This window comes from Globicephala melas, chromosome 15 (genome assembly GCF_963455315.2).
Source record: "Globicephala melas chromosome 15, mGloMel1.2, whole genome shotgun sequence".
Taxonomy (NCBI): domain Eukaryota; kingdom Metazoa; phylum Chordata; class Mammalia; order Artiodactyla; family Delphinidae; genus Globicephala; species Globicephala melas.
This window is the reverse complement of record NC_083328.1, coordinates 47,479,334-47,498,933: the sequence shown is the minus strand read 5'-3', so window position 1 is coordinate 47,498,933 and position 19,600 is coordinate 47,479,334. Positions and strand designations below refer to the sequence as shown.

The window sequence follows — 19,600 nt, the reverse complement described above, 5'->3', positions numbered from 1 at the left end:
AAAAATTCTTCTCTTATCAAGATGATTTGTGAGAGGAAAGCTCATCATAATTACATATCCACGCCTCAAGGTTTTTGTTTGCATCGGATTCTAATTATCTATTAACGTTTTAACCTGCCAAGAGATGGCAAGTGTTTTGCTAAAAATAAAGGCCTGGGAAGTTGGGCAGATAAAAATTGTTTCTGCTGTTTTACTGAACTTCATCAGGATGGGTGGTCTCTTGACCCAGCACTGGTGGCCTCTGCTCAGCGTGACAGTGTGTTCTAGACCCATTTCAGACAACCCATCTGGCTTCAAGACTTTTCTCTGAATGTTTCACAGGAAAACAAAGGTACTCAAGAGGCTTAGTAGCTCTGTAACCCCTACCAGACTGTACACAAGCAGAATAAGCAGAAGAACAGGGTATTCTAAGTGCTTTTGGGTGAAGAGCTGAAAAGGTGGACTCCTTTAGGCAGAAGGGTTGATGCTGATTTTAATGCAGGAATCACCAGTTCAAGCAAAGTGGCTCAGAAGTGGGCTGAGAGCCATAGCACAGTAGGAACAGCCAGATGAAATGGCTGGCATGTTGCCACAATAAATGACCACCTACTCCTAGGTCACATCTAAGCAACTATCAACAAACAGGATATTCTGGACGAAAAGAGACTACTGTCACAGCTTGGAAATTATTCTTCACATGTGCTACACAGGAAGAATAGGTGGTTGTGAAACAGGCTTGTTAATAACACCTACACCCTTTACTATTAATCAGTGTCAATATGAAGGCCGATATCATTAAAAAATCAGCTGAAATGTAGAGTTCATAAACATAATATTGCTACTTTTTCCTGAGTCTGATTTTTATTGATTTGACTGATGGTGGCATACCCTGTGCTTGGCATGTGAAAATACTGCTGAGAGATCTGGCAAGAGGATACACCCAGCTTGTATTTATTCTTTTATTCACAAAGCAGATTTTCAGTATCCACTGGATAAATAAACCTTCAGGATAAGAACAAGTGTCAATATATGCACAACACTGAAATTCAGAGATCCATTCTTACCAGCCTATATGTGACTTTCAGAGACTAAAGAAAAAAACAAAAGTCACAGAGAAATAAAGATTATTGTGGATATATTTGTACCTTCAGTTAGAACTATAGCTCTGCTTTCTTGAGATTTAAAAAAAAGGCCCACAGTTATATGTCAGCAACAAAATGTTGAATATGATTTCTAGAAGTCCTCAAGTACTCAGACCACCAAGGGCAAACTTGACAGGACTCAGGCATCTCCATTCAATCAGAGTATGGCTTGAATGTTGGTGGAAACAAGCTAGTTAAGTTTCTAGTGACAGTTTTGTTTCCCCAAGGTCCTTCTACATTTTCATTTCTTTTTTCTTCAGTTTTAATATTTTTTATTGAAGTATAGTTGATTTACAACGTTGTGTTAATTTCTGCTGTACAACAAAGTGATTCAATTATACATATTTTTTCAGTTTTGATATTTTTTATTGAAGTATAGTTGACTTACAATGTTGTGTTAATTCCTACATTTTTATTTCTTGAATTTGAAGAACAGGAGGCAGAAAGCAGCAGTCCATTAATATGAAAGAGACATATTATCTATTCTTCCTTAAAAACCCCACCCCATCTCAGACCAGCCCAGTCTAACGTTGCAAGGCATGGCTTCTTAGAGTAGAAAATATCCAGCCATCCTGGGAATCTCTCATATCTGTTGATGAAATCTGAGCTATGAACACTAAACAGAGAAACTCAATGATCATGGGGTTTGGGAGTGGGAACTATTATTTTCTACAAATTGAAGGTAAGCCCCTAGATGCAAAACAACTGACAACTAGTAACCCAGCTGTGAGACATCCATTTGTAGAAACTGATATATTTGAAAATTACATTACTAACCACCTGACCACTGGAAATCCAGAAGAAGGCTGGTTTCTGGAGACCTAATCTGGTCACCTGCTTTCCCCCACCTTCTCCCTCTCTTTAAGTCAAGATAATGAAAGAGACCTCGTAGAGGGGGATTCCTCAGGCTGTTCTTAGACACACCCATGTCTAATTAGTTTGTTGGCTGTTTAATCCTTTACAAGACATCCTGTATTATCCTAAGGACTTTTAGTGATGTAACTGTCATAGATAAGGCCTTGGAATGGCAGAGTTGGGGAAGATGTAGGTGGAGGAAGACATCACGCAGATTCATCGTGAACGTCTACTCATGCACTTCTGGGTGACTGGGCCAGGACACAGTTGTCCCCTGACATCTGAGCAGGAAAGGCTCATGGGGAAAGTTACCAAGTTAACAAAGTTTGGGCACCCTCTATCCTTGCTGGAGACCTTCTTCAGGTATCGGTGTTTCCAAGCTGGTGCTCACTGCCTGGTCGCCTTGTTGCCCTGGCATCGCATGACTTCTTGACCTTTTTCCCTGTGCCATCCCCTCCTCTAGCCTCAGTCTTGGCCTCCTTCTCCATCAAAAGACAGAATGCAACTCAGCTAGCACCTACTACATGTCAGTACTGCAATAGGAGTTGCAAGCACCTACTACGTGTCAGTACTGCAATAGGAGTGCCCATATCTGCACACCCAGTATCTGCACTCCAAGGGCTCTTTCTGTAATAAAGAAGATGGTCCCATGAACATCCCCAATGAAACTTACTAAGTGCTGTAATCATTATGTAATGAGGCTCATGCGACCTCAGAGGTGAAAATGACCGAGTTTGCCTGGGGAAGCTGAGACTGCATCTGAGAAAAGAGGCCATGTTGGGTGGATCTCAAAGAGTGACTAGGAGCTGCCAGAAGACCATTCTAGGTGGAGGAAAGACCACTCCCAAGGTCAAAGATGCCTAAAACAGCACCTCTCCCAGTCTCTGCAGAAATTGCCGGAAGGGGCAGCCAGAGGCCACCCAGCTGTTTAGTGGAAGAGCTTCGGTCAGAACCAGCTCTCCTCACGGCCAGGCCGGTGGACTTTTCATTACCTGTTCTTGGAGGTGTTCCCTTTGGAATGCAGTCTCTACTGGGTAAAAACAAATCTGACAAAAGATTATGTGCCCACGTTTTATCTTTAAATTTCAGTTTCTCTTTTCACACTATAGTGTATCTTGGATAATAAAGTTTTAAATTACAATTTAAATTTCTAACTATTCCCCACCCAATCTTGAATACAATTGACTCTGCTAGAATGTTTGTTTTACTATGTTTTCTGACAGTTTGGAGCATAAATGAATTCTGATTTGATAAAAAGGCCACCAGCCAGCAGCGTGAGAAGAGGGGAAGGGCGAAGATGGGCTATCTCATGTTCTCTTTTATGTTAAATGCAAAATAAAACTTCAACTCACCATACAATGCCTTCTAAAGTTCAACTCCTCACCATTTGAGCTCAATAAGCAAGCTAATTTACCAATTGAAATAAAATTCTGATATCCCGCTTTGTAGTAATATATGTTAATCTTTAGATTAATAGAAGCTTGTTTATAATAGTCCTGAATATGCCAACAACATTCCTCTAACTTAAATCTGAGTTAAATCTGCATATGGATGGATACAAATTCCTGTCCACCTATACATTTTTTCTATTCTGTTAAGTGTATCATCTAGACCAATAAAAATATAATGCAAGACACGTGGAATTTAAAGTTTTCTAGTAGCCACATTTTAAAAAGTTTTAAAAAATCAGGTAAACAATGTCATAATACATTTTATGTGATCCAATATATCCCAAGTATTGTCATTTAACCATGTAATCAATAAGTGAAATATTAATGAACTATACTGTATTATTTTTATTGTTTTTGTTCTCTCTTCAAAAAATGATGGGTATTTTACCCTTAGAGTACATGTCAATTCAGACACCAAATTTTCACTGGTTAAAGTGAAATAAGTGGGAAATAATCCTACCAAAACAGTAAAGTTGTGTTTATTGGAAAAAAATCACTAAAATTAAATAAAATTTAAAACTCAGTTCCTCTATTGCACTAACCATATATAGTTGGTGCCTACCATATTGGACAGTATAGATCTAGAAGTTAGAGTGATGGCAAACAAGACTATGGGAAGCATTAGTATTTACTCTCAGTAAGGCATGAGGGATTATTTATAAGAAGGGGTCAGAGAGTAAGCATTTAAAGGTAGTAGAGTCTTAAAAATATGAACTTTGGAGTTAGACTTGAGTATCTCTGTTGCTCTTTATCTGTGACCTCTTCCCACTTCAGTTTTCTTATCTGTAAAGTAATAATACCTGCATTATTGGGCCCTTAAAATTAAATGAGATAACCTAAATAGTGGGCTTTGAAACCTAGCACATTCCAAAGGTTCAATAAATTATAGCTCAATGCACGTATGGAAGTCATGAGCTCTGTTTGCATTTGAGTGTCGGGAACCCTCTGAGGGAGTTAGAATTTAATTAATTATTCGTGGGATGTAAGGTGGAAAGAAAGAGGAACTGTGGCATTTTTTATAAATTTTATTGCATTATAAATTATATATATAGAAAAGTGCACCAATCGTAAGTATAAAATGGATTTTCACAAAACAAACATACCCACATAACCAGCACCCAGATCTAGAAACAAAACAGAGCATCTCAAAGTTCTCTCCATGCTCTCAACAAAAGAAACCACTTTCCTGACTTCTAACACTACAGGTTAGTTTTGTCTGTTTGTAAATTTCATATAAATGGATTCATATGGGATGAGTATATACATGTCTGACTTTTTTCTCTCGACCACATATTTGTGAGATTTTCCATGCTGTTGTGTGGGACATTAGTTTGTTTTTTCTCACTGATGTGTTGAATTCTACTGTATATGTATTGATCCATTCTACAGTGTGTGGTTATTTGGGTTGTTTCTAGATTCGGCCTATGGCAAATAGACCTGCTATGTGCACTCCTGTATGTGTCTTTTGGTAATGGGTAAGCACTGGAATTTGAGTTTTCAATCTTGGACTTGTTGAGAACAGGAGATTCACCCATCCTATCATTTCATGAGCAGGAACCTTGGATAAACATAAAGAGTTGGAGGACCTTGTAGCTGAGTTCCTGAATGTAGAAGCTGCTATGGTCTTTGGAATGGGATTTGCAACGAACTCAATGAATATCCCTGCACTCGTTGGAAAGGTGAGAATTTGTTAACATAATTGTCTTCTGCTGTGTTATTCCTAAGACATAACTCTGAGCAGGTCCTTTGTTAGACGTATGACTGAGAAGTTTCTTTTCTTAGGCTTGGATCTTCAGCTTTTTGAATACATGTACTGTTACCGACCAGGATGCCTGGCCTCCTTAATTGATAGAAATTGATAAGAGGCCAGACAAGAGATTCAGGCAAGGCTTTATTGGGGCCCCTGCTGCAGCAGCGGGGGAGCTCGCCCCCAAGGAGGGGGGCGAGCTAGTTCCTCATATGGGGTGAGGGTAGGGGCAGGCCCCAGGGTAAGGCCAGAGGGGTGGCTTAGGAGGTTTGCCCACCGCTTTGGTGGTGTTGTGTGCAAGAGGCATATGCCGTACCCTGCTTTTGCTTCCGGCTCTTCAGAAGTGGCAGTTGGGTTTTTTGGTCTTTTTGAATCTTGCCCATAATTTGCCCCAACTGCACAAGCACACAGTTAATTTTAGTCCCATATAGTTTCTTTGTATTTTGTTGCACAAGGAGATGAAGAGGTTTGTCCAGGTACAAGCATTGCAGCAAAGGGTCCCAGGTCCCAGGTCCCAACCTGTCTAAGTACCAGCTGAGTCCAGCAAATCTCTTCATCATGATATCTGGTTCTAGAATTGCAGCCCTAGATGGGAGTCAAGATTCCTCTTCAGTGACAGTTTTACAAAATCAATTAAATTTTTAGGCCCCCGAGTCACCATGTTCAGCATAACAAATGCTTATTAAGCATTTATTTTAACAAAACGTTTTTCTTGTGTTATTTGTCCCTTTATTCATTCAATAAGTCACTTATTGAGAATCTACTGTGTTCTCATATGAGGCAAGTTACAGAGTATACAGAGATGAACAAGACCTTTGCCCTGTAAATTCATGTAGTTTCTAATGGGGGTAACAACACACCAAGTAACAGAATAAATACCACAGAAAAGGGGTGCCCGTAAATGGGGAAGGACAAAAGAGTTGTCCCCCAACTCTTCTCGAGAAAGGCTGAGATGCTTGTGCAAAGTAGGTGACATGAGAACAGAATCTGTTACTTATCTGTTTAGATAAGTAAGTTATTTTCTTAAGACAAGGAAGAGTGAGCAGCCTGTGTGAAGCACTGAGGTTTGGAAGAATTAGAACGTAGGAGAGTGGATGAAGAAGAGACCAGAGGTGAAGGCAGTTACCAAACTGTAAAGAGCCTTATAGTGTAAATCATGCTAGAGTGTTGGGAATTCTCCTGGAGAAAAATGAAGAGTTGGTTTGTTCATTTTAAGTAAGCAAACACCATAATCAGATTTATGTTTTTAAAAATCTGACTCAAGACAACTAATATAATGCAGTGTATGATCTTTGATTGGATTCTGCATTGAAAAAAATAGGAAAGGAAACATCTGTAAAAGGCATCGAGACATTTTTAGGACAGTTGGAAAAATTTGGATTTGAACTGTATATTAGATGATAGCATTGTATTAATGTTTAATTTCAAAGGTGTGATAATTGCATTGTGATCATGTAGGAGAATGTCCTTTTTCCTAGTAGACACGTGCTAAAGAATTTCAGGGTGAGGTATCATGAGGTTTACAAGTAACTCTCAAATGTCCACCAAAAAAAATTATAAATACACACACAATGTCTGGGGTATGGAGATGTGAGAATTTTGCTGGCTTTGCCTCAAAAACTTAAAAGTGTATCATGTGTGAGATTTCTAAAATATAAGGGAGAACTCTAAGATTCTGGGTGGCCATAAAATAAAGGTCTTTATTTTTAATTTTTTTGCATGTCTCTGCATTTTGAGTCTACTTGAGCAATTTCATAATTTAGAAATCTTTAACTTAATAAAGAAAAATAATTTTACAAACAGTAACTTATATAAGCAGTAAATTAGAGTGACCTTCTCTCCTTGTCTCAGACTGAATTGCCATCCATACTTTTCCAGATGCAAAGTTTTTAACTGTAAAGCAGTGATGCCTCCGTCTACATGGATGTTAACATAGTAGGGAATGAGAATCAGAAAACAAGAGCTTGAAATGTTTTGCAGAAATTATCCCTGCCTACCAGCAAGAGTGCCCCGAAACCATTCCAAATAATCCAGCATGGGACTGAAAAGCCTCAGCAAATCCACAACCCACCCAAAATCATGTTAGTTTTCCTGCCAACCATCAATCCTTTAGACTCTACCCGGTGCTTAACCAAGATCTTGGATGACCTCCTCTGCTGAAAACTATATGCAAATGTTTCAAAAAGGTGTTAACCCTTAACAGATCCCCAACTCCATCAGCAAATTGCTCTAGAGGATTTTATCCACGAAGACACCAGTTTAAACTCTTGGACTTTTAAAATTAAAGAGGGTTTTGGAGAATCTGTGTTATAGATCTTAAAATGAGTTCCTGTTCCCACATGTTGTTTTCCCTTCATTTTATTTATTGGCCTATGTTTCATGTGCTTGTTTTCTACCAGGGATGCCTCATTTTAAGCGATGAGTTAAACCATGCATCTCTTGTGCTTGGGGCCCGACTCTCGGGTGCAACCATAAGGATCTTCAAACACAACAGTGAGTATCAGTGCTTTTATCCAACAGATATCTCTTGCTTCTAGACAAAAGTAAAGATTATTGATGGGGCTTAGTCCTTGCTCTTCGACCTGGGAGCTTAGCTAATGAAACACAGTCATGTTTATACTCACTACTGGCTTGTTAACCTCTGGTGACCTGGAACAAATGGTTGAACTGCATTAAACACCCAGATTGCTAAGTGTAACCCAAACACATTAGTGTCTCTGTCATTAGTGATCTTCCAACGCGGCCTCTGAAGCCATGACTGAGCTCTTAGACTGCACGTAATTATCAGAAGTGTGATAATGCCTCCTCTTTTGTAACTCTGCCTTGAGAAAGTTTAAAGAATTAAGTTTTTTTTTAATTTATTTTTTCATTGAAGCACAGTTGATTTACAGTGTTGTGACAATTTCTGCTGTATAGCAAAGTAACTCATTTATATATGCATTCTTTTTTATATTCTTTTCCATTATGGTTTATCTCGGGATGTTGAATGTAGTTCTCTGTGCTGTACAGTAGGACCTTGTTGTTATCCATTCTATACATAATAGTTTGCATCTACTAACCCCAAACTCCCAGTCCACCCCTCCCCCACTCCTCCTCCCCCTTGGAGGGCCACAAGTCTGTTCTCTACGTCTGTGAGTCTGTCTCTGTTTTGTAGATACGTTCATCTGTGTCATACTTTAGATTCCACATATAAATGATATTGTATGATATTTCTCTTTCTCTCTTTGACTTACTTCACTTAGTATGATAATCTCTAGTTGCATCCATATTGCTGCAAATGGTATTATCTCATTCTTTTTTATGGCTGAGTTGTATTCCATTGTGTATATGCACCATATCTTCTTTTTTTTTTTTTAATGCTTTTATTGGAGTATAATTGCTTTACAATGGTGTGTTAGTTTCTGCTTTATAACAAAGTGAATCAGTTATACATATACATATATCCCCACATCTCTTCCCTCTTGCATCTCCCACCCTCCCACCCGTCAAGCTGGTCACAAAGCATGGAGCTGATCTCCCTGTGCTATGCGACTGCTTCCCACTAGCTATCTATTTTACATTTGGTACGGTTTATATGTCCATATATACACTACCACTCTCTCACTTGGTCCCAGCTTACCCTTCCCCCTCTCAGTGTCCTCAAGTCCATTCTCTAGTAGGTCTGCGTCTTTACTCTCATCTTGCCCCTAGGTTCTTCATGACTTTTTTTTTTTTTTTTAGATTCCATATATATGTGTTAGCACACAGTATTAGTTTTTCTCTTTCTGACTTACTTCATTCTGTAGGACAGACTCTAGGTCCATCCACCACACTACAAATAACTCAATTTCGTTTCTTTCTATGGCTGAGTAATATTCCATTGTATATATGTGCCACATCTTCTTTATCCATTCAACTGTTAATGGACACTTAGGTTGCTTCCATGTCCTGGCTACTGTAAATAGAGCTGCAATGATCTTTGTGGAACATGACTCTTTTTGAATTATGGTTTTCTCAGGGTATATGCCCAGTAGTGGGATTGCTGGGTCATATGGTAGTTCTATTTGTAGTTCTTTAAGGAACCTCCATACTGTTCTCCATAGTGGCTGTATCAATTTACATTCCTACCAACAGTGTATGAGGGTTCCCTTTTCTCCACAGCCCTCTCCAGCATTTATTGTTTGTAGATTTTTTGGTGATGGCTATTCTGACCAGCGTGAGATGATATCGCATTGTAGTTTTGAATTGCATTTCTCTAATGAGTAATGATGTTGAACATTCTTTCATGTGTTTGTTGGAAATCTGTATATCTTCTTTGGAGAAATGTATATTTAGGTCTTCTCCCCATTTTTGGATTGGGTTGTTTGTTTTTTTGATATTGAGCTGCATGAGCTGCTTGTAAATTTTGGAGATCAATCCTTTATCAGTTGCTTCATTTGCAAATGTTTTCTCCCATTCTGAGGGTTGTCTTTTCGTCTTGTTTATGTCTTCCTTTGCTGTGCAAAAGCTTTTAAGTTTCATTAGGTCCCATTTGTTTCTTTTTGTTTTTACTTCCATTTCTCTAGGAGGTGGGTCAAAAAGGATCTTGCTGTGATTTATGCCATAGAGTGTTCTGCCTATGTTTTCCTCTAAGAGTTTGATAGTGTCTATCCTTACATTTAGGTCTCTAAACCATTTTAAGTTTATTTTGGGGTATGGTGTTAGGGAGTGTTCTAATTTCATTCTTATACATGTAGCTGTCCAGTTTTCCCAGCACCACTTATTGAAGAGGCTGTATTTTCTCCACTGTATATTCTTACTTCCTTTATCAAAGATAAGGTGACCACATGTGTGTGGGTTTATCTCTGGGCTTTGTATCCTGTTCCATTGATCTATCTTTCTGTTTTTGTGCCAGTACCATACTGTTTGATTACTGTAGCTTTGTAGTATAGTCTGAAGTCAGGGAGGCTGATTCCTCCAGCTCCATTTTTCTTTCTCAAGATTGCATTGGCTATTCAGGGTCTTTTGTATTTCCATATAAATTGTGAAATTTTTTGTTCTCGTTCTGTGAAAACTGCCAGTGGTAGTTTGATAGGGATTGCATTGAATCTGTAGATTGCTTTGGGTAGTATAGTGATTTTCACAATGTTGACTCTTCCAATCCAAGAACATGGTATATCTCTCCATCTATTTGTATCATCTTTAATTTCTTTCATCAATGTCTTATAATTTTCTGCATACAGGTCTTTCATCTCCTTAGGTAGGTTTATTCCTAGGTATTTTATTCTCTATGTTGCAATGGTAAATGGGAGTGCTTTCTTAATTTCACTTTCAGATTCTTCATCATTAGTGTATAGGAATGCAAGAGATTTCTGTGCATTAATTTTGTATCCTGCTACTTTACCAAATTCATTGATTAGTTCTAGTAGTTTTCTGGTGGCATCTTTAGGATTCTCTATGTATAGTATCATGTCATCTGCAAACAGTGACAGCTTTACTTCTTCTTTTCTGGTTTGTATTCCTTTCATTTCTTTTTCTTCTCTGATTGCTGTGGTTAAAACTTCCAAAACTATGTTGAATAATAGTAGTGAGAGTGGACAACCTTGTCTTGTTCCGGATCTTAATGGAAAAGGTTTCAGTTTTTCACCATTGAGGACGATGTTGGCTGTGGGCTTGTCATATATGGCCTTTATTATGTTGAGGAAAGTTCCCTCTATGCCTACTTTCTGGAGAGTTTTTATCATAAATGGGTGTTGAATTTTGTCGATAGCATTCTCTGCATCTATTGAGATGATCATATGGTTTTCTCCTTCAATTTGTAAATATGGTGTATCACATTGATTGATTTGTGTATATGAAAGAATCCTTGCATTCCTGGGATAAACCTCACTTGGTCATGATGTATGATCTTTTTAATGTGCTGTTGGATTCTGTTTGCTAGTATTTTGTTAAGGATTTTTGCAACTATGTTCATCAGTGATATTGGTCTGTAGTTTTCTTTGTTTGTGACATCTTTGTCTGGTTTTGGTATCAAGGTGATGGTGGCCTCGTAGAATGAGTTTGGGAGTGTTCCTCCCTCTGCTATATTTTGGAAGAGTTTGAGAAGGATAGGTGTCAGCTCTTCTCTAAATGTTTGATAGAATTCACCTGTGAAGCCATCTGGTCCTGGGCTTTTGTTTGTTGGAAGGTTTTTAGTCACAGTTTCAATTTCAGTGCTTGTGATTGGTCTGTTCATATTTTCTCTTTCTTCCTGGTTCAGTCTTGGAAGGTTAAACCTTTATAAGAATTGTCCAGTTCTTCCAGGCTGTCCATTTTATTGGCATATAGTTGCTTGTAGTAATCTCTCATGATCCTTTGTATTTCTGCAGTGTCAGTTGTTACTTGCCCTTTTTCATTTCTAATTCTATTGACTTGAGTCTTCTCCCTTTTTTTTCTTGATGAGTGTGGTAATGGTTTATCAATTTTGTTTCTCTTCTCAAAGAACCAGCTTTTAGTTTTATTGATCTTTGCTATTGTTTCCTTCATTTCTTTTTTATTTATTTCTGATCTGATCTTTATGATTTCTTTCCTTCTCCTAACTTTGGGGGTTTTTTGTTCTTCTTTCTCTAATTCCTTTAGGTGTAAGGTTAGGTTGTTTATTTGAGATGTTTCTTGTTTCTTAAGGTAGGATTGTATTGCTATAATCTTACCTCTTAGAACTGCTTTACTGCATCCCATAGGTTTTGAGTTGTTGTGTTTTCATTTTCATTTGTTTCCAGGTATTTTTTGATTTCCTCTTTGATTTCTTCAGTCATCTCTTGGCTATTAAGTAGTGTATTGTTTAGCCTCCATGTGTTTGTATTTTTTACAGATTTTTTTCCTGTCATTGATATCTAGTCTCATAGCATTGTGGTCAGAAAAGATACTTGATACAATTTCAATTTTCTTAAATTTACTAAGGCTTGACTTGTGACCCAAGATATGATCTATCCTGGAGAATGTTCCATGAGCACTTGAGAAGAAAGTGTATTCTGTTGTTTTTGGATGGAATGTCCTATAAATATCAATTAAGTCCACATTGTTTAATGTATCATTTAAAGCTTGTGTTTCCTTATTTATTTTCACTTTGGATGATCTGTCCATTGGTGAAAGTGGGGTGTTAAAGTCCCCTACTATGATTGTGTTACTGTTGATTTCCCCTTTTATGGCTGTTAGCATTTGCCTTATGTATTGAGGTGCTCCTATGTTGGGTGCATAAATATTTACAATTGTTATATCTTCTTCTTGGATTGATCCCTTGATCACTATGTAGTGTCCTTCTTTGTCTCTTGTAATAGTCTTTATTTTAAAGTCTATTTTGTCTGATATGAGAATTGCTACTCCAGCTTTCTTTTGGTTTCCATTTGCATGTAATATCTTTTTCCATCCCCTCACTTTCAGTCTGTATGTGTCTCTAGGTCTGAAGTGGCTTTCTTGTAGACATAATATATATGGGTCTTGTTTTTTATCCATTCAGCCAGTCTATGTCTTTTGGTTGGAGCCTTTACTCCATTTACATTTAAGGTAATTATCGATATGTATGTTCCTATTACCATTTTCTTAATTGTTTTGGGTTTCTTATTGTAGGTCTTTTCCTTCTCTTTTGTTTCCTGCCTAGAGAAGTTCCTTTAGCATTTGTTGTATAGCTGGTTTGGTGATGCTGAGTTCTCTTAGCTTTTGCTTGTCTGTAAAGGTTTTAATTTCTCCATCAAATCTGAATGAGATCCTTGCTGGATAGAGCAATCTTGGTTGTAGTTTTCTCCCTTTCATCACTTTAAATATGTCCTGCCACTCCCTTCTGGCTTGCAGAGTTTCTGCTGAAAGATCAGCTCTTAACTTTATGGGGATTCCCTTGTATGTTATTTGTTGTTTTTCCCTTGCTGCTTTTAATATTTTTTCTTTGTATTTAATTTTTGATAATTTGATTAACATATGTCTTGGCATGTTTCTCCTTGAATTTATCCTATATGGGATTCTCTGTGCTTCCTGGACTTGATTAACTATTTCCTTACCCATATTAGGGAAGTTTTCAACTATAATCTCTTCAAATATTTTCTCAGTCCATTTCTTTTTCTCTTCTTCTTCTGGGACCCCTGTAATTCGAATGTTGGTGCATTTAATGTTGTCCCAGAGGTCTCTGAGACTGTCCTCAATTCTTTTCATTCTTTTTTCTTTATTCTGCTCTGCAGTAGTTATTTCCACTATTTTATCTTCCAGGTTACTTATCCATTCTTCTGCTTCAGTTATTCTGCTATTGATTCCTTCTAGAGAATTTTTAATGTCATTTATTGTGTTTTTCATGATTCTTTGTTTGCTCTTTAGTTCTTCTAGCTCCTTGTTAACCATTTCTTTTATTTTCTCCATTCTATTTCCAAGATTTTGGATCATGTTTACTATTATTATTCTGAATTCTTTTTCAGGTAGACTGCCTATTTCCTCTTCATTTGGTTGGTCTGGTGGGTTTTTAACTTGCTCCTTCATCTGCTGTGTGTTTCTTTGTCTTCTCATTTTGCTTAACTTATGGTATTTGGGGTCTCCTTCTCACAGACTGAAAATTTGTAGTTCCCATTGTTTTTGGTGTCTGCCCCCAGTGGCTAAGGTTGGTTCAGAGTGTTGTGTCGGCTTCCTGGTTGAGGGGACTAGTGCCTGTGTTCTGGTGGATGGGGCTGGATGTTGTCTTTCTGGTAGGCAGGTCCACGTCTGGTGGTGTGTTTTGGTGTGTCTGTGACCTTATTATGATTTTAGGCAGCCTCTCTGCTAATGGGTGTGGTTGTGTTCCTCTCTTGCTAGTTGTTTGGCATAGTGTGTCCAGCACGGTAGCTTGCTGGTCATTGAGTGGAGCTGGTCTTGGTGTTGAGATGGAGATCTCTGGGCGATTTTCACCGTTCAATATTACATGGAGCTGGGAGGTCTCTGGTGGACCAATGTCCTGAACTTGGCTCTCCCACCTCAGAGGCACAGCCCTGAAGCCTAGCTGGATCACCAAGAGCCTGTCATCCACACAGCTGCTGGTGTTGAAGAGTCCCCCGAAGAGGCGGAGTTCCCTGGGGACCAGGCACCAGCGGCAGCCGCGTTTGGGAACTCTTTCTACGCAGGAGACACTAGTAGCCGCACAATATCTTCTTTATCCATTCATCTGTCAATGGACATTTAGGTTGTTTCCATGTGAAGACTTAAGTTTTAAGTTATAGTCAGGTAAAAAGTGATCTTGTTCCTTAGCCTAAACGCCTCCTTTCACTATCCCAACCCCCCGCCCCCCCCCACACACACACACAAACCATCTAGTCAGTGTCATTGCAGTGCCCTTTCAGGCTCCTGGGTGTGAGGTTTTGTGATGAGGTCAAGGCAGCATGGGAAATATTAGGAAATACTTAGAAGGAGGTGGTGGTGAACACCTGAGTTCTCTCGTCCAGCTCTGCCCCTGACTTTTTGCATCACCTTGTGTAATCCTTTCCTCTTTCTTATATTCAGTTTTCCAACTGTAAAATGAAGGTGTTCAACTATATGATGTGTAAGGACCCTCCTAGTTCAAAGTTCCTGATCCTAATTCTTTATCACTATCATCAGAACTCTCCTTTCTTTCTGTGTGCATGCATGTGTCCACACACACACACACACACACACACACACACTTGTTTTCTCTCTCTTCTTTCTCACTGCTATTCTCTCCTGCTTTCCCTCCCCCTCTACTTTTCCCTGTTCCTCTTCCTTGGCACTCTCCCTTCATTCTCCAAGGAAGTAACAAAGATTGAAGTGAGAAGAAGAAAACAAAGAAGTGAGGAAGAATTGTTCCAGTTCTGTTATGCCCACCTCACAGAAACCTCAAACCATAAAACAATTATCCCCCAGGAGAGGAAAGCCAATGCATGGGAGCATTCCAAAGTGACCCCCCTTTTCCAACTTGTAGAGTTATTCTGATGAAAAATTTCCTCTCACTGAGTGGGGTGAGTTCTGGTTATGCCTTTACTGAACCCCCTTCAGCGGCTGTGTGAGAAGAACACTCTGGAGTGAAGTTCAGGGCCAGTAACTCTGTAAGAACCAAACTTGAGGCCCCTCAGACCTACAGCTCAACTCTGACCATTAGCTCAATGCTAATTCAAAATATGTTGACTCCATTTCTTAATGTTACATCAATCACTCAGTCTTTGCTTTCATCTCTGATAAGCCAAGTTTAGTTCCTCCAGTTCTGTTTCTTTTTCTTCATTTATCATCAATTGTCACATCCAGATTCAAATTATCTTCACAGTGCTGGGAATTCATATTTGGAGTAGACATCTTTCAGGGGTTCAAAAAATGTATTTATTAGGAGATGAAGGAAAATGCTTTTGACATTAGCACAGTGTGCTATGCTTTTTGATTCTTTGGCAAGGCAGGTAATTGGTGATCAAAAATTCTGTCTTCTTGAGGAAGGATAAAGGAAATAGTGGATAATTATTCAACTGTAGCTGCATCCATGGATATGATTAAACTTGATGATCTCACTCTTGGAGAGAAACATCTATCAATGGCAGCCACTCATTTCTTCACTCAATTCTACTGAGGGCAATGGAATGTCACAGTCCTAGTTGCACAATAGAAACTTCTAAGAATATCTATGAAAGGTCAATGACTTGGTCCACCTACAGACCAAGTGAATTCAAATACTCAGGTTGGGACCAAGGCAGCTGCATTTCTTCAGAGTTCCCCACGTGATTCTGATGCATAGTGAGGGATATAAGCCCTAATATAAGGTTATTTTCTAACCTCATTTAGTCTAAGCTGACCCTGGATCTTGCCAGTATACCCGGAGATATATCACCAGACACACGTTGTCACATTAACTATCCTCAGGCTTCCTCTCACCATGATGAGCACTTTTTTATACTCCTGGTCTAAAGTTGGTAAAGGGAGTCACAAAATGCAGAAAAAGTGTTCTAAGCCAAAACTCACTAAGCACTTATCGAACAACTTTCTGATTCAGGCACTATGTTAGGGCTTTGGAGAACTATAAAAATGATAAGGTAATAACTTAGCTAACTGAGAGCTTACAATCTAGTAGGAGGAGCAGATATATACAAAAGTAATTACCATGGGTTGAAGCGAAAAAGGGCCAGGTGGTATCGCGCAGTGGTTAAGAGTAAAGGCTTTGACAAATGTACATTTTCACATCCACTGGAATAGTTAAAATCCAAAAGATGACAACATCAAATGTTATCAGAGGTGTGGAGCAATTAGAACACTCACCCATCCCATAAATGGAGTGTAAGTGACACAACTCGTTTAGAAAACCCTTTGGCAAATCTTGTAAAGCTAAACACATCCCTATGCTATGACCCAGAAATCCCACAGCTCAGAATTCCCAGGAAAATGAAAGCATATGTCCACTAAAGTTTTGTGCAAGACTGTTTCATAGGAACTTTATTCATAAAAGTTCAAAACTGGAAACAACCCAAATATCTATCAACAGGAGAATAGAAAAAAAAAAGCCTTATTCATATAATAGAAGACAATTCTACAATAAAAAAGGAATAAACTACTGACACAAAGTGGATGACTCTCAAGAAACATCATTTTTAATTAAATAAACCATATACAAAAGAGTACACACAGTATGAATTTGCTTATAGAAAACTCAAACCAGATAAAACAACTCTGTGGTGATATAAATCACAACAATACTAGCCTCTCCTTGTAGGGGAGGAAAATTGGTAAGAAGAGGCATGAAAAACTTTCTGGGGTGATAGAAATGTTGTTATTTTGAGTGGGGTAATGCTCACGTTCTTATTAAAATTCATTGCATTGTGTACTTAAGATCTTTACATTTCCTTGTAAATAAATTTTCCTAACTTGTTAATTATCATACAGCATATATAAATTTAAAACCATCAATTTGGTATTTTTTCTAAAAAGTATAGGCCTTGATCCAAACGTTAGTGTCCTTGTTCTATAGCCTATTATCATGTGGTCCTAGGAAAATTACTTAACCTTCTTGGATCTCTATTTACTAATTCCAAAAATAATCTCTATTATGATGCCTGATTCATGGTATGCTGGAGAAGGAATATAAAGTGCTTAGCACAATACCTGGTAATAGAAACTACTGAATTGTTTGTACCTGCTGTGTTATTATGATTATTATTATCCTCGTCATGGTCATCACCAGCGCCACTAAGGGATAGTAGAGAACATTATGGTGACCCAGAAGAATGCAGAGGTCATCTCATTAAGGGGATTGCATGAAATGCATAGCATTTGCCATAGACTTTGAAGGATTGGGAGAATTCTAATCAGGGGTGAGGGAAAGGACGTTTCAAACAGAAGACTAATCTGCAGTGTGCAAAGATAGCAAGACCCCCAAGCGTGTCCTGAGTGTGGGGCTGAACTACTGGAGAAGAGCCTTAAAATTAAGGCCTTCCTTTGCCAGTTAATGTAGAGCCACAAAGATATGTATATAAGCCAAGATGTATGTACTTCAAGAAGCAAGGAAAAGTGCCTGTGTTCTGCTGTGTGCCATGCTGTCCCTTGGAGGGATTAGCTTTGCTCGCAGCATTTAGTAGCCCTCCCAGGTGTCCAGGGGAGATGAAAACAGAGATACAAGCAACTTTGAGTTAAAATTTTGAACAGCATCAGATGGAAAAGATGTGTCTTTATGGATTGTAAAGATCAGCTCTCCTCAAAGCAGTTCTCTTATCCCTTTAATGATTCAGGAACCAATTCGAATGTGTGTGGGGTTCTCTACACCACCAAGAAATTCTGCAACACCAGCTGGGCATCCAACAATTTAACTTAATTCTGATACTATCTACCTAGTGACGGCATCAGACTCCACAGGTCTGTCCCCATTTCAGATGCCAATCTCACGTCCAGGTTGTCACCTGTGCTTCTGAGTGACCAGCTAAAAATCAGAAGTTCCCATCACCCTCTCCTTTAGGTTCAACTAATTTGCTAGAGCAGCTCACAAAACTCAGGAAACCAGTTTACTTACTAGATTACCAGCTAACTATAAAAGGTTATAACTCAGTAACAGCCAGATGGAAGAGATGCACAGGGCAAGGTGGGTGGGAAAGCATGCAGGAGCTTCCACAACCTCTCCCTGAATCTCCAGGTTTGTTTCATCAACCCAGAAGCTCTCTGAACCCCATCCTTCTGAGGGCTTATGGAGGTCTCATTGACACAATTGATTAAATCATTGGCCATTGGCCATTGGTGATTGAACTCAATCTCCAGCCCCTAACCCTCCCCAGAGATTGGAAGGAAAGACTGAAAATTCCAACTCTCTAATCACTGGTCAGTTCCCCTGGCAACCAGCCCCCATCCTCAGGTGCTTTCCAAAAGTCACCTCATTAACATAACAAAAGACACCAATATAGCTTTCGGCACTTAGGAAATTCTAAGTGTTTTAGGAGCTATGTGCCAGGAACAGTGTAGCGGATGAAGACCAAATACATCATTTCTTATTACAAATCGCAATATCTCACCTTCTCTATCTGGATTTCATTTGGAATTCAGCCCAAATTGTGCCATTCACCAGTCTTCCCTTGGAAATTCTATAGAGATGATGATGATGGTAGATAGATAGATGATAGATAGTTAGGTAGATAGGTAGATAGATAGATAATAGATAGATGATAGAATGATAAAGTAAATGGGATTCAGTGTTAATAGACGAATCTGAGTAAAATGTATCTGGGTGTTCTTTGTAGTATTCTTATTCTTGCAAATATTTTTGTTAAGTTTGAAATTATTTTCAGACAAAATGGTAATTCCTTAACCCTTTGCCGAAATTATAATTCAAGGATTTCATTTTATCTTCCAGTTTTACACATCTCTTAAAACACTCAGTAACTTAATCCTCATGCTCTCTCTTTATACCCCCAGAAGACAGATAACAGTTTTTATCTATATCTTTACAATACGTGTTTGCTGTGGTTATTTTATACCAGCAAATAGCACTTATTGAGAATTTACTCTGTGCCAGATGCTGAGCTAATAACCTTCTTTTATGTATTTATTTAACCCTGTGGACGGTCCTCATTTACAGGTGAGGAGATTCAGGCCTAAATAGGTTGTTGAATACCTGTCCAAGATCATAGAGCCCCTCAGTGGTGAAGGCTGGCACTGTCTGTACAAATCCTGCTTTTCCCAATTAAGAATAGCATGCGGTGAGGGTCAGAGTCCATCATTTAATCCATGACATTCTGTTATGCATGAACTGCTGTGGCTCTTTAGTTCTCTGTGGGAGGTAGAATAATGGTCCCCCAACATGCCTGTGTCTTAATCCCCAGAGCCTATGACCATATTATATTTTGTGATAAAGGGGAATGAAGGATCCAGATGGAATTCAGGTTGCTACTCGGATAATCTTAAAATAAAGAGATTGCACAGGGTCCAGGGTAATCACAAGGTCCTTAAATGTGGAAAAGGGAAACAGAAGAGTGAGTGTCAGAGTGATGCCACGTGAGAAAAACTTC

General features: G+C 38.7%; 1 protein-coding gene across 3 annotated transcripts in view; it reads left to right on the top strand.

The window, feature by feature from the left end:
• Positions 1-19,600, top strand: part of SPTLC3 (serine palmitoyltransferase long chain base subunit 3) — a 126,358-nt gene that overhangs the window by 43,904 nt on the left and 62,854 nt on the right. For all 3 annotated transcript variants that reach the window (XM_030872555.2, XM_060284868.1, XM_060284869.1), the window contains 2 exons: positions 4,982-5,106; positions 7,574-7,667. In XM_030872555.2, coding sequence (XP_030728415.1) covers positions 4,982-5,106; positions 7,574-7,667 — 219 coding nt within the window. The remainder of the gene's footprint in view (positions 1-4,981; positions 5,107-7,573; positions 7,668-19,600) is intronic.